The 15,849-nt window shown below is 39.4% G+C and overlaps 1 protein-coding gene across 4 annotated transcripts in view; it reads left to right on the top strand.

Moving 5' to 3' along the window:
• SNAPC1 (small nuclear RNA activating complex polypeptide 1) overlaps window positions 1-5,293 on the top strand; it is a 34,892-nt gene extending 29,599 nt beyond the window's left edge. For all 4 annotated transcript variants that reach the window (XR_013960211.1, XR_013960212.1, XM_080661862.1 and 1 more), the window contains one exon: window positions 4,648-5,293. Coding sequence is in view for 2 of the 4 variants with exons in the window: in XM_080661862.1 (XP_080517988.1) it covers window positions 4,648-4,700 (53 nt within the window). In the remaining 2 variants the exon portion in view is untranslated. The remainder of the gene's footprint in view (window positions 1-4,647) is intronic.
• The last annotated feature ends 10,556 nt before the right edge of the window (window positions 5,294-15,849 follow it).

The following is a 15,849-nucleotide window of genomic DNA, read 5'->3' as shown; positions in this document are numbered from 1 at the left end:
CAGTTTTAAGAACAGTGGCTTTGTAATACAGCTTGATATCTGGTATTGAGATCCCACCTACTTTGTTCTACTTTCTCAGGATTGCTGCAGCTATTCGGGGTCTTTTTTTTTTTATTCCAGATGAATTTTTGGAAAGTTCTTTCTAGGTCTGTGAAATATGCCGTTGGTATTTTAATGGGGATTGCATTGAATCTGTAGATTGCTTTAGGTAGTATGGACATTTTGATGATGTTGATTCTACCAATCCATGAATATGGTATGTTCTTCCATCTGTTTATGTCTTCCTCCATCTCTTTTTTCAGTGTCCTGTAGTTTTTCATGTATAGGTGTTTTAGCTCCTTAGTTAAGTTTATTCCTAGGTATCTTAATTTTTTTAGTGTGATGGTAAATGGGATTGCTTTTTTAGTCTCTCTTTCTGTAAGTTCACTGTTGGTGTATAGAAATGCCATAGATTTGTTGGCATTAATTTTGTATCCTGCTACATTGTCAAATTCATTTATTAAGTCTTATAATTTTTTGATGGAGTCTTTAGGGTTTTCTATGTACAATATCATGCAATCTGCAATTAAGGACAGTTTTACTTCTTCTTTTCCAATTTGGATGCCTTTTATTTCTTCTTCTTCTTGTCTGATCACAATGGCTAGTACTTCCAGTACTATGTCGAATAGTAGTGGTGAGAGTGGGCATCCCTGTCTTGTTCCTGTTCTTAGGGGAAATGGTTTTAGTTTTTGTCCATTGAGTGTGATGCTGGCTGTGGGTTTGTCATATATGGCTTTTATTATACTGAGGTATGATCCTTCTATTCCCACCTTGCTGAGAGTTTTTATCAAGAAGATTGATAAGTTTTTATCAAGAAGATTGAAGAGTTTTTATCAAGAAGATTGTTAGATTTTGTCAAATGCTTTTTCTGCGTCAATTGAAATGATTATGTGATTTTTATCTCTCAATTTGTTTATGTGATGTATCACATTTATTGATTTGTGGATATTGTACCATCCTTGCATCCCTGGGATAAATCCTACTTGGTCATGGTGTATGATCTTTCTGATGAACTGCTGGATCCTATTTGCTAGAATTTGGTTGAGGATTTTGGCATCTATGTTCATGAGGGATATTGGCCTATAATTCTCTTTCATTGTGTTGTCTTTTTTTTTTTTTAATATATTTTATTGATTTTTTACAGAGAGGAAGGAAGAGGGATAGAGAGTTAGAAACATCAATGAGAGAGAAACATCGATCAGCTGCCTCTTGCACACCTCCTACTGGGGATGTGCCCGCAACCAAGTTACGTGCCCTTGACCGGAATCGAACCTGGGACCTTTCAGTCCGCAGGCCGATGCTCTATCCACTGAGCCAAACCGGTTTTGGCCATTGTGTTGTCTTTATCTGGTTTTGGTATTAGGATGATGCTGGCTTCATAGAATGAGCTTGGAAGCATTCCTTCCTCTTGAATTTTTTGGAATAGACTGAGGAGGACAAGTTTTAGTTCTTCCTTGAATGTTTGGTAAAACTCCCCTGTGAAGCCATCTGACCCCGGGCTTTTGTTTGCTGAGAGCTTTTTGATGACTGCTTCAATTTCTTCCATAGTTATTGGCCTATTGAGATTTTACAATCTTCCTGATTGAGTTTTGGAAGGTTGTATTTTTCTAGGAATATGTCCATTTCCTCCAGGTTGTCTAGTTTGTTGGAGTAGAGTTGTTCATAGTATTTTTAAACGATCCTTTGTATTTCTGTGGGGTCTGTTGTTATTTCGTCTCTCTCATTTCTGATTTTCTTTATTTGGGTCCTCTCTTTTTGCTTCTTGGTGAGCCTGGCTAGAGGTTCATCAATCTTGTTTATCCTTTCAAAGAACCAGCTCTTGGTTTCATTGATCTTTTTTTTTTTTTTTTTTTTTTTTTTTCGTCTCTATGTCATTTATTTTCGCTCTGAACTTTATTATCTCCTTCCTTCTGCTCACTCTGGGCTTTTCTTGTTGCTCTCTTTCTAATTCTTTGAGTTGTAGACTTAGATGATTTACTTCCATTTTTTCTTGCTTTTTGAGTTAGGCCTGTAGAGCTATAAACTTCCCTCTCAGGACTGCTTTTATTGTGTCCCATAGATTTTGGATTGTTGTGTTTTTGTTATCATTAGTTTCCAGGATGCTTTTAATTTCTTCTTTGATCATTGGTAACCCAGTCATTATTTAATAGCATGCTATTCAGCTTCTAAGTGTTTGATATTTATTTATTGTTTTTATTGTAGTTTATTTCTAATTTTATGGCATTGTGGTGTGAGAACATGCTTTGGTATGATTTCAATCTTCTTGAATTTGGGGAGACTTGGCTTGTGACCCATTATGTGGTCTATTTTTGAAAATGTCCCATGTGCACTTGAGAAGAACGTATATTCTGTGGCTTTGGGATGCAATGTTCTGAAGATGTCAGTTAAGTCCATCTGATCTAGTGAGTCATTTAGGATTGCTGTGTCTTTGCTGATTTTTTGTCTAGAGGATTTACCCAGTGATGTCAGTGGTGTATTAAAGTCCCCTACTATGATTGTATTGTTGTCTATCTCTCTCTTGATTTCTTCCAGGAGTTTTGTTATGTATTTGGGTGCTCCTTTGTTGGGTGCATATATGTTTATCAGGGTTATATCCTGTTGTTTTATTGATCCCTTTAGTATTATGAAGTGGCCTTCCTTATCTCTTGTTATGGCCTTCACTTTGAGGTGTATTTTGTCAGATATAAGTTTTGCTACCCCAGTTTTTTTTCATTTCCATTTGCCTGAAAGATATTTTTCCATCCCTTCACTTTCATTCTGTGTGAGTCCCTTGTTCTGAGGTGGGTCTCTTGTGGACAGCATATATATGGGTCGTGTTTTTTTATCCATTCAGCCACTCGATGTCTTTTGATTGGAGCATTTAGTCCGTTTACATTTAAAGTTATTACTGAAAGGTACTTGTTTGTAGTCATACCTATTTTTGTGTCTGTGTTCCTTCTTACCTTTTATTTCTTCTTTTTACAGTATTCCCTTTAGCATTTCTTGCATTGCTGGCTTGGTGGTGATAAACTCCCTTAGCCTTTTTTTGTCTGCGAAACTCCTGATTTTCCCTTCAATTTTGATTGATAGTCTTGCTGGATAGAGTACTCTTGGATTCAGTCCTTTGCTTTGCAACACTTTGTATACCTCCTTCCATTCCTTTCTATCTTGATGTGTTTCTGTTTAGAAATCATTTGATAATCTTATGGGGGATCCTTTGTAGGTAACCCTGTCTCTTGCCGCCTTTAAGATTCTCTCTTTGTCGTTAATATTTGCATTGAAATTATGACGTGTCTTGGTGTGGGTCTTTTGGGATTGATCCTGCTTGGGACTCTCTGTACTGTGTAACTTTTTTATTCCCCATATCTGGTTTGGCAGCCCCTTGGAGGACCTGCAGAATCAAACTTTCCCTAGCTCATATACACACACCACACACATCTACACTCTCCTTTATGTTTCCCTCACTCACACTGTCGCCCTTTCTACCTTCCTGCCGGTCGCCATCTTCAATCTTATAATTTTTTCTTAATCTATGTGTTTATTATTTTCCCTAGAGAGTTAATAACCTTTTTGCCTGATTTTTTTTTTCATGTGCTTATCACTGATTTACCCCTAGACCATTCTTCGATTGTATAAATCTCCTTTTGATATACTCAAACACATTAGGCATTTTATCAGTTTTATCTTTTTTTTTTTTAAAGATTTTAAAATTGATTTTTAGAGAGAGGGAGAGAGAGAAACATCGATGTGACAGCAAACCATTGATCAGCTGCCTCCTGCTCACCCCCTATTGGGGATCGAGCCCACAACCAGGGTATGTGCCCTGACCAGGAATCGAGCTACCAACCTTTCTGTGCATGGGACAAATACCCAACCAATTGAGCCACATAGGCCACGGCAATTTCATCTTTTTAACGAAGTCTCTTCCAGAACTGTGACCTGCTCTACTCCGGACAGTTTGTTCACGTGGCCTGCTGCACTCTGTCCTGACTGCTGCCCTCTTCTAGCAATCTCTTTCCTTTCTCTTAATCTTTTCTTTGTCTTTCCTTATTCTTTTTCCTATTATTCCCCTTTTGTTTTGCACTGGAGGGGAATATTTCTTTTCATTTTTTATGTTTTTGTATCTTCTATTGTTTTGTTTTTAATTACCAGTAACTGTGAGGTTTACAGCTATTTCTAGATGGACACATATTTTTGTGTTGGATCTCGTGTCTGCTATGGTAGCCAAAAAGATGTATGGCACTAGTATCCTGGGTTACATTTTCAGGTTTAAGTGAAGTGAAACTGAAATCTTAGGCTCTTTATCTCTCTTAGCACTGGCCTGAATACCTTTCAGATTGGCACACTGGATCCATACTAATTATAGGGAGGGCATACCCATATGAAACATCTTCAGAGTAGCTTATTGTTAAGTAGGATTTAGGATGACTAGAGTCTACATTAGTAAGTTTTCAACTACAATATCATTTTGAGGGAAAAAAATCATGTATATGTCAGGTTTAAGATTTCTTGTTGGAGTTTTGCTGTGATGGCATTCTTATTTAATACCAATTAAACATCTATGTAGTTTCAATGTATGTTGTTATTATTTTTTTAGACCTGACAGACTTCTTAATTTTATATTTTTAGAGGTCGCGTCACTCAAGAGGAAAAGAAAACCCAGAACAAAGAGGCTGGTGTAGTTTAATTTTGAGCTTTCCAACAGGAGACTTACATTTTGTGTATTTAATAGGAAGACTGCCACTATTAAAACCAATCCTTCTGGGAAATGTATGTGATATCTTTGAAATGACAATACTTTAATATAGTTCTAGAATCAAAATACAAATACTTAGAGTAAGAACTTACTCAAATTTATTTTCAACATATTCTTTTATGAAATCTGTGTAAGTAGAGAGAAAATTTTGATTTATAATATAGTAGAGTAATCCTATTATTTGCAGATTTTTAATATTTCCTACAGCTTTTATGTTATTATACTATGTTAGTACAACTTTGGTAATATTATTATACTTAAAATCTTTTTTTCTTGAATTATTAATGTTAATTGCATGTAAATGGCTAATTGTTTTGTATCTGCACTCTAGTAATGGATTTATTTTGTATATTGTATGGTTAAGTGCAATAAAGTTTTTGCCTTATTTGCTTTAGTTTTTAATATATGAAACTTATGTGGTCAGTAACTTATGTGATTGATATCTTAGGAAGCTCAGTTTCTACTTCTGTGATCAATTAAATATTTTTTGGTGCTTGTTTTAAAGCTCCCTTTGGCCTAACATTTATGTATGTATACATTCTGTTTATATATGTGTAGATATATGTATATATCTTGCTCTCTCTCTCACTCTCTCTCTATATATACATACATATTATAACATGACTAGAGGCCCCAGCCTGCACCCTTCCCAATCTGGGACCCCTTGGGAGATGTCCGACTGCCGGTGGGATCGGGCCTAACCAGCAGTCAGACATCTGTCTCACAAGCTGGGACTGCTGGCTCCCAACCGCTCGCCTGCCTGCCTGCCTGATTACCCCCAATCGCTTCTGCCTGCCAGCCTGATCACCCTCTAACCACTCCCCTGCCAGCCTGATCGATGCCTAACTGCTCCCCTGCCGGCCCGGTCACCCCCAACTGGCCTCCCCTGCAGGCCAGGTCCCCCCCCCAACTGCCCTCCCCTGCCAGCCTGATTGCCCACAACTACGCTCCCCTGCCGGCCATCTTGTGGAAGCCATCTTTGACCACATGGGGGCGGCCATCTTGTGTGAGGGCGTGAGGGTCAATTTGCATATTACCTTTTTATTATATAGGATTAGTAAATACATTAAGTACATTTAAATATTGATTATTTCTGATAAAAACTTTAAGAGTGGTAATGCAAATTTTATAATTTGTCTGTGGTACAGAATAGTTGGTACTTAGAAAAATATTCTATAGCTTCCTGAATGTGCCTCCCTGTTAATTTCTCATTTGAGACATTTAAATGGAGATTGCTTGAGCCATGTTAAGTTGCTGCCAGTAGCAGATCACTTCCACATCATGTGTGCTAAGCCTGTCTTTTTTTTTTAAACCATTTTTTAAAAAATATATTTTATTGATTTTTACAGATAGGAAGGGAGAGGGAGAGAGAGTTAGAAACATCGATGAGAGAGTAACATCGATCAGCTGCCTCCTGCACACCCCCTACTGGGGATGTGCCCGCAACCAAGATACATGCCCTTGACTGGAATCGAACCTGGGACCCTTCAGTCCACAGGCTGACGCTCTATCCACTGAGCCAAACTGGTTAGGGCAGAGCCTGTCTTACAGTTGATTCTATTCATGCATTTTTTCAGCATTGTATATTCAGGATTTCTACGAGTGTGTAGTGAGTGACAGTGTGTGATATCTGTAATCTTTTAAAATCAAAATGCTAACACTAGCCCAAATAAGACTTTGATTTATTAGAATCTAGTCATCATGCTAGGTACTAAACAAAATTATTTCCCATGACTGACTTAAGATGTTTCCAGTAATGGATGGGGCAGTTTTCATTATGTGGACATTGGGCAGAGCTTCTGAGATTTAAATATTCTAGGGTTAGGGCACTTGGAGATATGGAGCCATTATTGGCCACTTATATACCAAGTTATTTGATTAAACTTGCTGATCATTAAAGTTTACAAACCTTGTACAGCTAACAGTGAGTAGCCCTCTATTTTTTCATAACATTGCTAATAAAATACAAGGTATCATTTCATATGAACAATGAAGAAAGTACCTCAGGATGCCTTCCCCACATTCACGAAGTTAGTAAGTGGTACATCTGGAGATACAAAAACAGACTCTGGCCTATAGTTTTCATCCTATATAATAAAAGGCCAATATGCAAATTTCCTCTCAACTGGGAGTTTGACCGGATTTCAACCAGGAATTTGACCAGGGGGCAGGGCTCGCAAGCCAACTACCCATGGCCCCTCCCTCTGGCTGGCCCCACCCCTGGTCGCCCCCCTTCCCCCCCCAATCAGGGGCAGGGCCTGCCAGCCAACCACCCACGGCCCCTCCCCCCTGCTGGCCCGGCCTGATTGGCCCTGATTGGGGCCGCCCGGCTGGAACCCAACCGTGCACAAATTCGTGCACTGGGCCTCTAGTTTCACATAAGCCAACAGAAACGGAAATCCAGAGGAGTACTTTTGACTGTAAGCATTAAGCTATTTCAAAATGGCTTAAACAATAAGGAAAGTTTATTTTAAAACCAGTTGAGTCTCAGTTGAGTGGCCTGGGTTTTATGTTGAAGTGCATCAGTTCCATTGTGGCTTCTAGGGCCTTCCAGGTTTGGGTCCTTGAGGAAAGCTTTTGTCAATGCAGGGAACCGTTCACCAGCCAAGTTCCCAGACACTAGTCAAAGGCCAACCTTGCAAGCAAGCCTTCCCTAAGAGCAGTCTCAAGGCCTAGTACCTCTTCTGTATAGGTGGGTTCACTATTTCAAACAATGCTGGGTTGACCTTTTTGTGCATATCTTGGCTCACTTATGTGAGCACATTAATTTGCCTGTCAAATTGTGTGTGTGTGTGTGTGTGTGTGTGTGTGTGTGTGTGTGCGCGCGCGCGCGCGCGCGCGCACAGATACCTAATTGATAATTGTTGCCAAATTGAACTCCAAAAAGACTACCGATTTACATTCCTACTAACAGTATTTGCAAGGGACTCCACACCTCCATTACACAGGTTATCTTTGTAAATGTCAGTTGATTACAGCCTGAATCTTAACAACAGAAAATGTAGAAAGTTAGATAAAAGTAATAAAATTGTATTAAGCAGATGTGAATTATGTAGTTACATCTGACAATGTAATGCTTTAGCTGGTAGCAAGTTTTTCATGAATATATTATGAAAATGCTGTATGAATCATTTGAAATTTATTGAACAGGGTTAAAATAGAAAATATTTGTGTTTAACAGTGGGTTTTCAGAATCAAAATGTGTTCAAATACTAGTTACCTATTAAATTAAGCTGTTTACATTTTCAACTTAATTATAATAAAATAACTGCACCAAGTCATAAGTAAGTGATTTTAATATTAAATATTTACTACATAAATGTTTTGTAAGGGAAGAAGCATTGTAGCAGTGTTCATAAACAAGCTGTATTTTAAAGTCATACCACTTAGTTTTCAGAAATCTTAATATATGAAAGTATTGTTCAAAGTAGAGAATTGGAATTATAGTAGTTTTAACGTTACATGCCAGGCTTACTTGGAGGATCTAAAAAACAAACTGAATAAAAGAAGTGGGACCATAAATAAAATGGAGTCTGTATGGATGCTTATTGGGGGAATACTTTTCACTTTGAAAATAAAGTATTGTAATATATTTCTTCAGAAGTTTGCAGTTCTGTATGAGCAATTCTTGTGTGTTGTCTTTGTTTCCTTTTCTGGTATTGTTAGGGTTTATGTTGTAAGCACACCTAAGCTCCCATCTGGGTTTCTAACCTCTTTCTCTTAATGCTTCAGAGGTTTCCTGAGTGGGTGCCTTCAATGTGGGAAACACTCCCAATCTCTTTAACACCCAATTAAAGTGCCCCTTCCCTGAAACAAACACAGTTGTACCACCTGCAAGGTATTATCTACTGCCAAGGGAGGGATAATGAGCCAACTTTTAGGCAAAGACTTTGTCTTCTACAGGGATTCCTAGGACAGTGATATTATAGGGAAAATGCATTGAAAATTCATTTATCTAAATGGTTTGAATATTATGATTTTTCTCATCTGGAAACTGTAAAGTAAAAAATGTGTATCCTTGTTCTGCCACTGATTTCATTGTGTAACCTTAAAACATTAATTTTGTTTTGTTTAAATCCTTTTCTCAATTGTAAATTCAGAGCTGTATTACTGACTTGTCAAAAATATTAAGAACTGTGTACTGCTTTGAAAATGCTATGAATGCTAAACTTCCAAATAATTACCACCGAAAAGTGTTTACAAAGATCCTCAGATTGGTATGAGACAAACCTTTACAGCTCTGTTGATAATTTAAGGAGTGCCTGGTTTTCTTTTTTCAAGTTGAATTAGATACAATATATATCCTCTTCCTAATAGCCTATTTTGGTTATGACAAAAAGATTCACAGATATATAGAGAGAAAATGTTTTTAACTGACGTATCTTTAAAAAGGATCTTTATGAGCTGAAAATCACTTTAGCTTTGACATAAAAAGCGTAGGGAAATATGCAGAGATATTAATGCCTTCCCAAATTTACCCTTGATTCTTGAATTCAATTACAGTTTGAAGAATGCTTGTTTTTTAAATGGCATTGAGAGGACCCTGTGGGTGCTTAACTATTCACATTTTCATTTATCTTTGAACTATGTAGTAATTTTCATAGCACATTTAAAAATTCCCTGTATTGAAGTAAATGCCAGTGCCTCAGTCTATATAACCCATTTTTACATGGTATTTTTTATTCCTGAATCATTTGGTTTAATGTGCTGTATATTCCAGGTCTGGCTTTTTTTTTTTTTTTTTTTTAAGATAAATTTGGACAGGCTCCTTGAGGTTGCAAGGAACAAAGGCATGTTACCTAAAATGCTGGAGGCTTATTTTGAGAATATAGAGGACATCACTGGCTGGTATGGCTCAGTAGATTGGATTGTTGTCCCATACACTGAAAGGTTGTGAGTTTGATCCCAGTGGGGCGCATTCGGGAGGCAACTGATTGATGTTTCACTCTGATGTTGATGTTTCTTTCCCCCTCTCTCTAAAATCAACAACAACAATAATAATAAAAGAATATAGAGGACAGTAAGGCCATCATCTCATCAGAAGCACAGCTTTTTGGAAAGCTGAAAAAATAGGTCTTTGTCATGTAGTGCACCCAGCAGTCTGGATGGCCCGGTTGTAGCCTTGTCTTGAAATAGCTGTCTATTGCTATATAGCCACAATATGCACTCTCTTATTCTTGTGATTTCCAGCTTCTCTCTGCACATTTCCTCTGCTACTTCTGTCTCTGAAAGAGGTCTGATTGGTTCTACTAGTTATAATCCAAAAGAGAGCCCCCTGATTGGGCACATATTACTGGGTCATTCTGGTCTCTCTGATGTCCACCCAGAGGATGACTGCCTTTAAGGCACAAATTCCTGGTACAGTCAATTGTGGCCAGTATAGCAGTGTCACAAGCCGCAGGGCACAGCAAAGAATGTGGAAGGACCCCACTCTGGCAACTTAGAAAAGGTTGTGAGCAGGACAGGTCTTTGGAATCTTAAGAATTTCTCTATCCAATCATGATTTGATTAAAATGATAAGATAATGATGCTATACATTATTGTCAATATTGTAACTTGGTGAAAGAATCAAGTAGTGGCAAAAGTGTTCATTTGACAAACAGCAGCATTGCACAGTGGTTAAAAGAAATTGCTTAGGGGCCAGACTGCCTGGGTGGCATAGGGATGGATATCCTTCACTTAATATAATTCCATTTAAACTCCCGTCTATCTCTTGTGACAGTGTTATATTTCTCTATGTTATAAATCTCATTATACATTTTTCTTGCTTTAAACAAAGAAAAAATAATAATCTAAAGCTTTTCCAGTGCTCTTCTTTCCTCCATTCAAATCTGCTTGCATTTTGGAATAAATTTCCTTTTCTGAAGAATTTCTTCCAATATTAATTTCTTGTAGCTTAACTCTCAAATTCTGTGAGCTTTTGTTTGTCTGAAAATGTCTTTATTTCACTTACATGTTTGAAAGATATTTTTGCTGGCTTTAGAATTCTAAGTTGACAGCTTTTTTTCTTTTAGCACTTTAAAAATTGTTCCAGTGTCTTGAGCCTTCATTGTTTCTGATGAGAAGTTTTAATTCTCACTGCTGTTCCCTTTTTTTCTGGCTGCTTTAAAAAATATTTTTTTCTTTATTTCTGGTTTTCAGCAGTTTGACATGTGTCTATTGTGGTTTATTTTCTCAGTCTATCATACGTGTTTTTCTGCATTGGTCTCACTGTTCTCCTTTTAGGACTCCATTTACATGTGTGTTTGATACAGTCCCACAAGTTTTTGTGACTTTTTCCCACCATAATTTTTCTCTGTTCTTCATACTGGATGATTCCTTTCAACTTGTTTTCAAGCTCACAAATCCTTTCTTCTCATGTATTTAATCTGTTACTCTCATCCATAACTTTTAAATTTTAGATGTAGGATTTTTCAAATTCTGGATGTCTCCATAATTCTTTTTTATGATTTTCATATCTCTGCTTAAATTCTCCATTTCTTTACCCATTATATCCATCTTTTACTGCAGATTGTTCAATATACTTACCTAGTTATTTTGAAGTCTTTGCTAGTTCCAACATTTGGGTCATCAATGTATGTGTTTCTGTTGAATGATTTCTTTTCCCCCTATAGACTATGGGTCACATTTTCCTGTGGCCTCCACCCCCAACCCCCATCTAGTAGTTATTGTCTGATGATTCATATTAAAGGTGCTGGACTCTTTGCTCTCTCTGAAGCATGTTGAATGTTGTTCTAGGAGATGGTTATATTACTGACAGAGCACCTTAAACTTCTAGAGGTTTGATTGTTGGCTTTGTTAGTTGGCTTTGTTTTGTTTTTGTCCTTAGTTTTATGGCAAATACCTTAGTCCTGGTATGTGGCCCTTCGCAAGTTTTCATGGAAAGCCTGAAGTGTTTGCCACATTGTCTGTCCTGGCAGGGCTTGAAGTTTGAACTCAGGAGACCCCTGAGTGGGAAGCTGTTGTAATATCTGCTCAGCACTCTCCACTCTGCAGCAGTTTATTTGGCCTGGAATCAGTGGAGTTCTTGTCCCGCTTGCAGCCTAAGATTGTAGGGGTTTTACTCTCACATTTTGGGGTTTTTATTCTCCTCGCTGTAGTTTCTGCTTTCAGGTATTTCCCATCTTGATTTCCAACCACCTTGAGAGCTCTGTCTCCAGGCTCTGATTCCTCAGTTTGTAAGACGCAGGCTTTCCACAGACAGGGTGTGCATGCCCGGCACAGTTTTATAGGCGTGGATCTCTCCTTCTGTCAAGGGTTGCATCCCCGACAGTTTTTGCTGCAAAAATGAATTAGACCGTAGCCCCCTATTTATCCAGAAGTTATTGAACATTCACTGGGTTTGTGCACTGAGTGTCTCCTAGGTTACCAAGATTCCATTTAGTATTCTTTGGGAATTTATTAAGTCGTTTAAGTCACCCAAGTGCTATATGATCATAATTTAATGTCATAATACCCAATGGCTTGGAAGAAATTGGAAAAGCTTTATTGGTTTATTACCATAATCCATGCCATGTTTGAGTGTACTGAAGCATTTGAATTCAGAAGCTGAGGACAGATAGACTGAAAATATAAGTCAAGTTTTACACAAAACAATAAAAAACTCTTCTCTTGTCAGATAAAATGCTCAGTAGCTTGCCAGCTATGTGCACAAATCATAGTTAAAGTAAGTTTTCTATTTTCACCCACTCCAACAAAGAGAAAGCACTGGCCATTTCAACCAAAAATAGTCTCCGCAGTGACGCAGACCCACTGGGTGTGTGGCTTCAGCCCTTCCCCCTTCCCTGCCCTCACTGCTTGTTATAGCCTGAGTGTTGATAAAGTCAACAGGATGTGGCCATAGGCCAAGGGTCAGAGAGCCTATATGGTAATTTCCATGCAGTGTGTATCAGCGATAATGTCCTGTATTACACTGAAAATAAACTCGAGTAATGTAGATGGTGTCATCTGAATCACAATTATGGCAAATAATAAGTCAGAGGAGCCTTCCAATAATCATATATTACCTTAGCTAAAACACTTTATTTTATTTAAAATTATTTTTAAAAATTTATTTTTCAATTACAGTTGACATACAATATTATATTAGTTCCAGGTGTACAACATAGTGATTAGGTATTTATGTAACTTAAGAAGTGATCACCCCAATAGTCTAGAACCCATCGGACACTATACATAGATATTCCAATAGTATTGACTATATTTCCCATGCTGTGCTTTATATTCCCATGACTATAAACTGGCAGTTAGGGAAGGGGGTAGGGGATGGTTCCCATCTGCTGACCATCAATTTGTACCTTAGCTAAAACATTTTATAATCAACTAGAGGCCCGGTGCACAGATTCGTGCACTGGTGGGGTCCCTCAGCCTGGCCTGTGCCCTCTTGCAGTCCGGGACCCTGAGGGATGTAGTAGTGCTCCAAGCGGCAGGCGGCCTGGGAGGAGCCAGAGCCTGAGTTGGGTGCCACACCGCTCCTGCTCATCCTGGCCCCACTGCGCCTGCCGCTGCCGCTGCTTGGTAAGCTTGCTGAGCGGCGCTCCCGCTGTGGGAGCGCACTGACCACCAGGGGGCAGCTCCTGCATTGAGCGTCTGTTCCCAGGTGGTCAGTGTGCGTCATAGTGACCAGTCCTGTCCTTTCTCTTGTGTACACTCCAAAGCTAATGTTCCCCAATTTGAGCCTGTCTTCCTACTTACCATCCTCAGGGTCGATAGGCCCTGTACCTCTCTTTATCCCCCCAGGCCCTCCTTACTCCTGCTGTGGCTTCATTTATCCTTCCAACCACCCCACCCTCAGCCCTGCTGCTGGCTGTGGCGAGGACATAGTGACTTGGAACCACTCCTTATTTTGGCCTTCCTTCAAGTTGCATCTCCTTCCATTACCTGCTTTCCTAGCAAGTAAACCTTTCCTGCTGTCCTAAGTCCTCAACCTCATCTCTGCTTCCTTCCTTGGCAACTAAGCATATGTCCTACATTATAGATAACTCAGGGACCACATAGCATGCCTAAGCTCCTTCAAGCTCCCTCTTCCAACCACAAAATCCTTTTGCATCATTACTTCCTTTGTCTCAACTTAAGTTTCTGAGACTGAAAATGGGTCTTTCTTTCCAAGGTAAAACTCTGCCTATGCTGGCAATGCCAGCCACTCTTTCATCCAACGCCAATTCCTGCCTCTCTTTATACTTTAGATCCTCCCCTCCAATGGCTCCTTCCCTTGGAACTACTGGCATGCTAGCTCGATACTGACATGTATTTTTCATTCCTATTACATAATTTCATTTACCCTGTGGGTCTCCCTGACTCTAACTAGACCCTGGCATTTACAAGAACCATAGGAGCCCAAATCTTGGCTTTTAAATTTTAAAAGCTAAGGACCAGGTAAAAGATACAAAGATTTGCAAGAATACAGGATCTTTTTAAGAGTCAGTCTTCCAATTCCTTAAGAGAGAGATTTCCTGGGCCATGGAGAGAGGAAGGGTCATTAAGGAGAGCAATGAGGTGAGATTCAACTGGGGAAATGAGAAGATAAAGGCAGACATTGATGGTGAGGCCAACTCTCTTCCCTACCCCCTTCTTCCTTGCTGGCAGAACCCACTACATGTCATAAAAGCTGAAAAGAACAGACACTGGCCTTTCCAGCCTTAATTGCAGCTAGAATTGATGGAGCAGGCTTCTGAGGGCTTTTACAAAGATTGTCTACATTAATAAAAAGAGAGAGAAGGAAGTATGTCCTCTCCCTGACTTTTGGAATGTTGTCATGTGAGGACATGATGTTTTGTGCTGCAGCAATCTATTGTGATCATGAAGGGACCTGCTGACAGATTGCAGATGGCAGAGTAGGAAGATGGAGAGAAGCTGAGTCTTCAGGATGTTGTTGAGATGCTAAACCAACCATGGGACCACCCACCTTTGTGTTCCTTGTTATATGAGATGATAAGCAGTTCTTACTGCGTAGGCCACCCTTATGCAGTTACATGGAGTTGAAAACGTCCCATACCCACTTCTTCCACTCCTTTTCTTAGAGAAAAGGCCCATTGCCAAGGGCTTGGGGGGTGGAGATTGAACTAACAAGTTGGAGAAGCTGAGACCTAAGGGGACCTTTGTCTCACAATCATATTAAACATCTTGTTTGTTGGCAAAGTATACAGTTCCCTTTAGCCACCATGGTAAAAGAAGGGCAAGAAAGGAATGAATGGTTGTGTGACTTGTTAGAAAGGCCTGAGACTTCACAGATTTCCAGAGAATGACGTGGGCAAATCGCCATATTTCCCCAGGGGAAAGTCAAGGAGGAAAAGTCAGACTTGGAGAGGCTTTGAGTGTGGGCGAGAGACCAGAGCTGTGGACGCCACACTCAGGACTGATGTCAGGAGGCCATCCACGACTGAGGAGGTGTGATGAGCTCAGAAGTCCAGCCACAGGAGGTCCACACAGTGTGGACATAGTGCCCGGGGCCAGAGACCTCTTCACAGCCCTGATGCCATCCAACCCATTCCTCCAAAATGGACGCAGCCCCAAGAAAAAGTGGGGAAGGAAAACTCTGAATTGCCTGAGGAAAACCTGACTAAAACCAAACTTCATAACAACAGGTAGACTGGGGACTTGGGCCCCAAAGTTAATTTAGTTATTAGAAAAGTGTAGTTTTTTCCTTTTACTTTAATATGCAAACAGAAATGTATTTCCTGCTGAACAATCCTCTATCTCAGTGGTCGGCAAACTGCGGCTCTGTTGACTAATGAATTTGCCGACCACTGCTCTATCTTAAACAAAATCTCAGTCTTCCCTCAATCCTGCTCTCCCCTAAAGCTCTCCATCCCCTTTCATTCCTTCCCTGCCAAACTGAGAGAATTATCTGCACTGGGGGCCTTCACCTCTACAACCTACTTACTCTAACCCCTTCTCATCTGACATCTGGCTCCAGACTGATGAGCCTGCTATATAAACGGGTCATTCAGAGTACATTTATTAAAAGCATACTTTGACTTACAATTTTTTCCTTTTTCTGATTTAGAAAAGTAGCTTCGATTAATGAATCAAGAGCCTCACAAATGTTCTACTAACTCTTCAAATGAGTCCAATGC

The sequence above is a fragment of the Plecotus auritus genome, assembly GCF_963455305.1.
Source record: "Plecotus auritus genome assembly, chromosome: 1".
Lineage (NCBI taxonomy): Eukaryota > Metazoa > Chordata > Mammalia > Chiroptera > Vespertilionidae > Plecotus > Plecotus auritus.
The sequence above is the reverse complement of the archived record's forward strand: the minus strand, read 5'-3'. Positions and strand labels throughout refer to the sequence as shown.